The 7,403-nt window shown below is 70.9% G+C and overlaps 1 protein-coding gene across 1 annotated transcript; it reads right to left on the reverse strand.

Moving 5' to 3' along the window:
• Positions 1–218: 218 nt before the first annotated feature.
• KCNG2 (potassium voltage-gated channel modifier subfamily G member 2) lies at positions 219–7,200 on the reverse strand (the record flags this gene model as incomplete). Its single annotated transcript, XM_084252724.1, has 2 exons — positions 219–1,019; positions 6,625–7,200. The coding sequence occupies 2 exons, from the start codon at positions 7,198–7,200 to the stop codon at positions 219–221; spliced, it is 1,377 nt and encodes a 458-aa protein (XP_084108850.1).
• Positions 7,201–7,403: the final 203 nt, after the last annotated feature.

The following is a 7,403-nucleotide window of genomic DNA, read 5'->3' on the forward strand; positions in this document are numbered from 1 at the left end:
GGCCCCGCAAGCGCTTGGGCCGGGGAGGCGGGCAGGGCACCGCGCCCGGGAGTGGGGGGCGGCGGGCGGGGCCGGCAGGCTGGGGCAGCCGGGCCAGTTCGGGGCGGTGGGGGCCACATGCGGGGGCCGGCTGGGCGGCCCGTCCCCCCAGGCCGGTTCCCTTTCCAAGGTCGTGCGGGGCCGCCCCCGGGGGGCAGGGTCCTCGCCCGCCGCCCCGCTCAGGCCGGCCCCGCGCGCGCGCGCGGCGTCTCCGCGGAGTCCCCGGCCGGGCCGCCGCCGTCGGGCGCCTGCGAGCTGTCCTCGGCGGCCGTGGCGGAGGCGGAGCGCGTGCTGTCCTCGCGCGGGGCCGGCTCGGGGCCGGCGGCGCGCTGCTGCTCCCTGAGCTCGGAGTAGGAGCGCGAGAAGGTGTGGAAGATGGAGGTGACCGGGAAGGCCATGAGGAGGATGCCGCTGAGGATGCTGCTGAGCGCCACCACCTGCCCGGGCAGGCTGCGGGGCACCATGTCGCCGTAGCCCACGGTGGTCATGGAGATGACGGCCCACCAGTAGCTGGCCGGCACGCTGGAGAAGTCGCGGCGCGCGCCCAGCTCGCGCTCGGCCAGGTGCACGAGCGGCGCGAAGAGCGCCATGGCCACGCACAGGAAGAGCAGCAGCAGCCCGAACTCGCGCGCGCAGCGGCGCACGGTCAGCCCCAGCGAGCGCAGCCCCAGCGAGTGGCGCGCCAGGCGCATCACGTAGAGCACGCGCAGCGCGCGCAGCAGCCGCAGCACCAGCCCCGCGCGCTCCAGCAGCTTGTTGCCCCCCGGGCCCGCGCCCGCCCCGCCGCCCGCCGCCAGCCCCACGAGCAGCGACACGTAGAAGGGCAGGATGGCCAGCACGTCGATGATGTTGAGCGGCGCCCGCAGGAAGGCGCACGTGCTCTCGGCCTGCAGCGAGCGCAGCAGGAACTCCAGCGAGAACCAGCCCACGCACACGGTCTCCAGCACGAAGAGGTTGCGGCACTTGCGGGAGCACTCGCCCTGGGGAGCGAAGGGCAGGCGTCAGGGGCCGGAGAGCCCGGCCACCCTCCCTTCCCAACTCACCCCAAAGGGAGCGCAGCCCCTGCAAAAAAGGGCTTCGCCCAATGGGGCTTGCAGACAGAAGCAGCTCAGCTGACCTGCTCCCCAGGGAAAGTGGGTGAAGACGTTAAACATCAACCACTTGGCGGCCCTCGGACTGGTCCCGTGGACAGATGTGCGCCAAAGGAGGAAACACCCACCGTGAAAGTTCATTAAGAAGGGGCAGCCTTGGCGCCCCCTCCAGTGGGGGTGGCCGGCTCCCTCCAGGGGCTCCTGGCCCAGCCCCCCTCTGGGCCTTCCAGGAGGAGCAGGACTTGGCCCGGCTTTCCCTGAGGGGCTGAGGCCCCAGTGTGCCTTCTTGGCACCAGGTGCAAAAGTTAGCTGAGAATGGGTCAGAGACCTGAATGGAAGAGAAAAGCAAAATTCTTAGCAGAAAACCACCTTGGGGTAGATCTTCATGACCGTGGATTATTGGATGTGACCCATCCAGAAAAGCAGGTCAAGCTTAATAAAAACCCGAAGCTCCCGCCTCGGGCACCCGCCGCGCGCCCTCCTGGCCTGCTCAGGTCTGCACGCGCTCAGGTGGGGGTGGCTTAGCCCCCGCAGGGATGGACAACCCCACGTGGCAAAGTGGCAGCACCCACCGGGCCGTCCTTCCCAGGAGAGCAGGCCAGGACCTGCCCGCCAGCTGCCAGGGGACCCAGCTCCACCAGGGAGACACTACAGCTCCGCTGTCAAAGCTGCAGCCATGGCCCTCAACCCTGCACCCGAAAGCACTGTGGACGCACTGAGAGGACGGGCGGCAGCTTGGGGGGTGTGCTTCCAGGCTTCTGTCCAACTGGAGGCCTGAGCCTCAGACACAGGAACCACCCTGCAGGTCAACAGCAGAGACAGCCGGTGCCTGGGGCTGCAGACACGCCCCTCAAGGAAACAGGGGCGCATGGGGACTTATCACCCAGAAACGCGGGTCAGGGCCCTACAACCCGGGCAGCAGGGATGGGTCAGGGTGCGGGATGCAGGGTGGCTGCTGCAAAGGGCCAGCAGCTCCGAGCTGGGCACACGGTCACCAGGAGTCTGGGCGCAGGGCTGGCCATGGCGCGTAGACCAGGGGTGCAGCAGGGCAAGTTCTCCGGGGCCAGTGGACAGTGTCAGGACACGGGACGGTGGTGGATACATGAGACGCCTCAGTCGCCACAGACACGCATGTGCCCCGGTTGTCCCCAGCGAGGCCGAGCAGCATTGACAGGCAGAGCGCTGGGCCAGCCAGGCGGGTGCTGCGGGCACAGGGTGGTGCTGCAGGTGGACGTGCTGCGGTCCCTGGGTGGTCCCTCTAGACCCGAGCGGGCTGGGACCCTATCAGGGGCCCTTTGAGAGACATCTCTGGGCAGATGACTGGCGCGAGGCTGGTGGGAGAATGCCAGCCCTGGTGGGGGTCCCGGCTGGGCTCCGGGGCCACAGGGGCCTGTTGACAGAGCAGGAAGCAGACCATGTCCAACCTCTCCCAGTGTCCAGGCTGGCCCTGGTCTGACCCAGCTCACCTCTGACCCTGAACCATGAGTCAGCCTCAGTCCCCTCAGGTGCCTCCACTGTTGTGGGGAGCAGGAACAAAGGGCGTCGGTAGCACCAGAGGGGAGACCACGCCAGCCCCAGGGACGCCTCTGCTCGCACTGGGCGGGAGACCCAGCAGGCCCCACTCATGTCCCCGCCCGGCTCATGTCCTTCTGAGCCCCGAGGACAGCCCCTCAGGCCCATCTGGCTTCCCAGCCCGTCACCGGTGAAGAGTTGGGGCCAGCGGGAACAGGTGGTGCTGGCCCTTAGCCTCCGAAAGTGAGGGCACTGTGGGGGCGCCCGCCTCCCCCAGCACCCGTGTAAGGGCCCACAGGAGCCCCACACAGCCGCACGCCCTTGGGGGCGCTTCCTCCTGGGGGCCTAGGGGGGCCCGGAGTCCTCCCCAGGGGCGTCTCCCTCAAGAGGTCTTCCTGCCCACTTAGCCGGTTGCCTGTGGTTGCCTCCTGCATGTGGCACGTTTAGGGGAGCAGGGAGGGGTCACGTGGGGTGGCCGGGAGGGGGCAGCGGAGCTGCATGCAGGAACCATGGGGAGGATGGGCGAGGACACCCCTTCGCCCAGCCCAGCCCGGCAAACTTGCTGCAGCTGACGGCAGCTCCCCGCCTTGCTGCCCTCCTGGGGCCAGGCCTGGGGCTTCCAAGGCTGTCGAAGGCCTGGTCTCCTAGGCAAAAGTCCCTTCTTGGGAAAGGCTGAGGGACGCTGTGTGCCCCCGAGTGCCCGGCCCAGACCTGCCTTCCGGGGCCGTGGCACAGGCTTGGCCGGGGGCCGGGCTCCATCTTTCATTGGTTTCTCTCTCAAACAGGGATGGGGCGTCCTCCAGTGTCTGTGGCTCAAGAGCCACCAACGGGGATGGGCCCGGGGGCGGCTCAGCCTCGGTCACCCGAGGGCTCACCGTGGCCTGGTCCTCCTGGTCCTCAGTCCTGGTCTCTCCTCAGCTCCGGGCCGCCGGCGGGACCCAGGCTGCGGTGGAGTAGGGGCTGGCTGGGAGCCAGGAGACCCCGTGCCCCCACATGCAGCTGGCACGGGAAGCAGGTCTGTGGGTTCCCAGAGATGAGCAGGGCAGTGTCACTAGCTCCCGCCCTGGAGCCGAGCCCGTGGGTGGTGGGTGCTGCGGGGCCTGGCAGCTGGTGGCTGGCTGGGCCCATGGCGGAGGGATGTGGCTCCTGTCCAGCTGCACCTTTCCTGGCGCTGGGCCGGATGTGAGCCGGGAGGGGGGCGCTAGCGCCATCTAATGCTTCCCCAGGGCCACGAGGGCAGCTGGCAGGCCCTTGCCTGGTTCTCACGTGCCCGCGGCCCTGGGCTGGGGTGGTTTTCTGGACAGCGGGGTCTTCCCACTAGGCCTCCTCACGCCTTGGCGTCAGGACAGTCACCAGGCAATGGCACACGGCCATGGCTGGCAGCCTGGGAAGGCCCAGCCCTTGATGACCGGTGCCGCCTCTGTCCTGCCTTGCCTGTGGCTCTTCAAGTAAGATGGAGCCTGGGATGTCCTCCGGAGGCCCAGGAGGCCCGGGGGGCAGTGCCTTGACCTGCGGGTAAACCAGGGCTTCGTGCTCCACTGAGATGGGTCTGTTATGCTGACGGGACAGCGAGCGGCCCCTGATGGCGCCACGTGATCATTTTGTGCGCAAGAGCCGCGCAGAACCGAACGAGCAGCTTCCCTGGCTTCACTGCCAGCTGCGCTGCCTTCCCTTGCCCCGGGCACCCGCCCCCCTGAGACACAGCGACTCAGAGTTAGGTCGGTCAGCAAACCTGCGGTGCCCGGGTGTTCGGGGCGAGCCGGCAGCCCTGCCCCCGCGTCTGTGAAAGATGCCGCGAGCAGCGTCTGCTCCGAGGGGGAGCATCGGCCCCCAAAACAGTCTGCGTGGAGGCCCCGCCCCACCGCGGCCCCCTTGACGCGTCTGTCTTTGCGGGCGAGGCCGCGGGCGCCGCGTCGGAGCCGCTGCAGGCGGTGAGGGGGCAGCGGAGAGGGGGGACGGGAGGCGAGTCCGGAGCGGATGACAGTCGGCCCGCTCAGAAAGAGGCGGCTCGTCCCTGGAGGCGGAGGTGCTCCGGCCGCGAGTGTGTCCTGCAAACTTTCAGGCAACTACTGCAAGTTTAAAGCAGCACAGTTGACGTGCGAAGGCAGGAGAGAAAATGGCATCACGTAAGTTGCTCAACTAAACAGCAACGCCGGGCGGAGGGGGGCGGCCGAGCCTGGAGCGGAGCGGGGAGGCGCCAGGGGGCGGCGATGGACGGCAGGCCCGAAGGCCACCTCCTGCGTCAGTGCTCGGCCCGGGCCGTGGGGGTGGCCAACAGCCGCCCGGCCCGAGAGTCTGCAGGAAGCTGGCCGAGCGCAGACACAGCGCACAGGTAACGGGGAGACAGACACGCCTGCCCCCGGGGAGGGTGCCTGGGCAGCTGCGCTAAGGGTGCCCAGGGTGGCCGGAGCGGGACACGGTGGCTGCAGCCCCCCTGCGCCCAGTGTCCAGATGGCCAGTCTCACGCAGGCACCAGCCGCAGAGCAGAGGACCAGGCGCGGTGGGCGCGGAGGAGAACCCGCTTCAGAGCCGGGACCTCAGCTCGCTGTGGGGGTGTCACCCTGCCTGCAGGACACCCCTTCCGCTCCAGCCCCGGGACATTTGCAAGGGGGTGACGGCTGGCGGTTCGTTGGGCTCCAGCAGCGAGGGTCTCTGGGGGCGCATGGCTATGCCTTTGTCCGGCCCGGCGTGACGCGCAGCCCGGCGGGTGGCAGGCCGGCCTGCAGGCCGCAGCAGAGGGACATCCAGGGGGGAAGGCACCGGCGGGCGCGGTGGGACATCTGAGGGGCTGTGAACGTGGGGGGCAGTGCACATGGGGGGCCGCGGGGTTATAGGGAAATCTTTGCACTCCCCCCTCAATATTGCTTTGAACTAAAACTGCTCTAAAAAATAGTCCCAATTTGAAAATATATAATCTGGCAACTTCTATTCTGGGCATTTGAGCAGAAAATGTTTGTTTTGCACAAATTGCAAACACAAAGCCCGGTTTTTCCTGCCAGGTTGGTGCAGTGAGCAGAGGGAAGGGATGCCCTGGGCGGCGAGCTCCTCCCGCACAGCTGCCCGGCGCCGCCCGCGGGGCGCAGGAACAGGCGGCGGGTCTGCGTGGGCACAGCCCGCAGGCCAGGCCACAGCCGCGGGCAGCGTGGGGCAGAGCGCTGGCCCATCCCGGTGCCCCTCCGGCCAGGGCGGCGGCGGGCGCGGCACGGCCTTCGGGCCTCAAGGGCTCATCCCTCCCACCCGCCGAGGTCGCGCGCGGCCCGGGCCAGGCTCTGCGGGCTGCCGCAGAGGGACAGCGGGGTGCAGCCCCCACTTCCAGAGGACACGGCAGTGACCAGGCCCCGGCTCGAGCGCGGGCCGGAGGACGGGCGCGGGGCTGGGGCTTCAGGCCGGGGTTCTGCAGGAAGCCCCGACAAACAGCGTTCGGAAGGGCCTGCGCCTCCAGCCCGACTCCCACTGGCCTCCTTGGGAGAACCCCCGGGGGACAGCGGGTGCTGCTGGAGAGGCGCAACCAGCACCCACCCCTGCTCCCCGGGGGCCAAGCCCCAGCCGCTGGGACTCCGATGTCCTGGAGCGCCCCATCCTCCCGGCCGGGCGCCCCGCCCCCCCGCCCCCCCCCGCCCCCCCAGGCCCCGGCAGGCGGAGGGAGCAGCGCAGCAGCACCGGGCGCGTGGTCTCCGCGGCCGGGTGGACTCGGCCTGGGGGCGAAAGCGCCTGCGCTCCAGACCGCTGGCCCTGGCCTCCCGGCCGAGGGCCCCGACGGGACGCGCGCCGCGTGCGCAGAGCAGGAGGAGGCCGGCGCCCGCGCTCTCAGCCGCCCAGGGTGGGGCATCTGCCACGGAGACCCCTCTCGGCTGGGGCTCGGCCCTGGTCGGCTGCGCAGAGACCTCGCGCACCCCATCCGGTGCCCGCCCCGACCCCCTCGCCGCGCCCCACCCCTCTCCCGCGCCCGTCCCAGGCCCGCCCGGCCCCGCGCCCGGCTCACCCGCTCCTCCTCGGCACGGATGTCCGGCATGGTGCTCAGGCAGAGGCCGACGGCCGTGACGGCCACGAAGGCGACGGATATGCAGGCGAAGAGCTTGCCGGCCGGCCCCGAGAGCGGGCTGTCCCCGCCGTCGAGCAGGCGCGGGGCCAGCGCGCGCCCCGGGCTCCCCGCCGGCCCCGCGCGCGCCTCGGCCGCCTCCTCCTCGCGGCGGCGCAGGCGGCGCAGGCAGCAGCGCTCCAGGCGCGCCTCGTCGATGCCCCAGTAGGCCAGCTCGTCGCGGAAGGCCAGCGCGCAGGGCCCGCGCAGCAGCCGCAGCTTCCCGGCGCGCAGCAGCGCCACGATGGCGCGGAAGGCGCACGGGCTGCGGTCGAAGAAGAACTCGTCGCGGCCCGCGTCGTAGTCGTCGCACACGCGCAGCAGCTCGTCGGGGCCGCGGCAGGCGCGCAGGCGCTCGAGGCGCGCCAGGGGACAGCGCGCCAGGGCCGCCCAGGCCAGGCGCACGCGGCAGCCGCCCACGTTGATGATGACGCGCCGGGCGCGGCGCGGGGGCCCCGCGGGCCCGGGGCGCAGGGCCATGGCCGCGCCGCCGGCCGGGCCTGCGAAGCAAGGAGCCCCGTGAGGCCGGGAGGCCCCCCCCGGCCCCCGCCCCCGGCCCCCGCCCGCCGGGGCCCCTCTGCGCTCCCGCCCGCCGGGGCTTCTCTCGTCCAGGCCTGCGCCCGGGGCCCAAAATGCCCGTCGGCCTGCAAGTGGCGCCCGCGCCGTCATTCCTCACCTGGAGA

This window comes from Talpa europaea (assembly GCF_964194135.1).
Source record: "Talpa europaea genome assembly, chromosome: 13".
Lineage (NCBI taxonomy): Eukaryota > Metazoa > Chordata > Mammalia > Eulipotyphla > Talpidae > Talpa > Talpa europaea.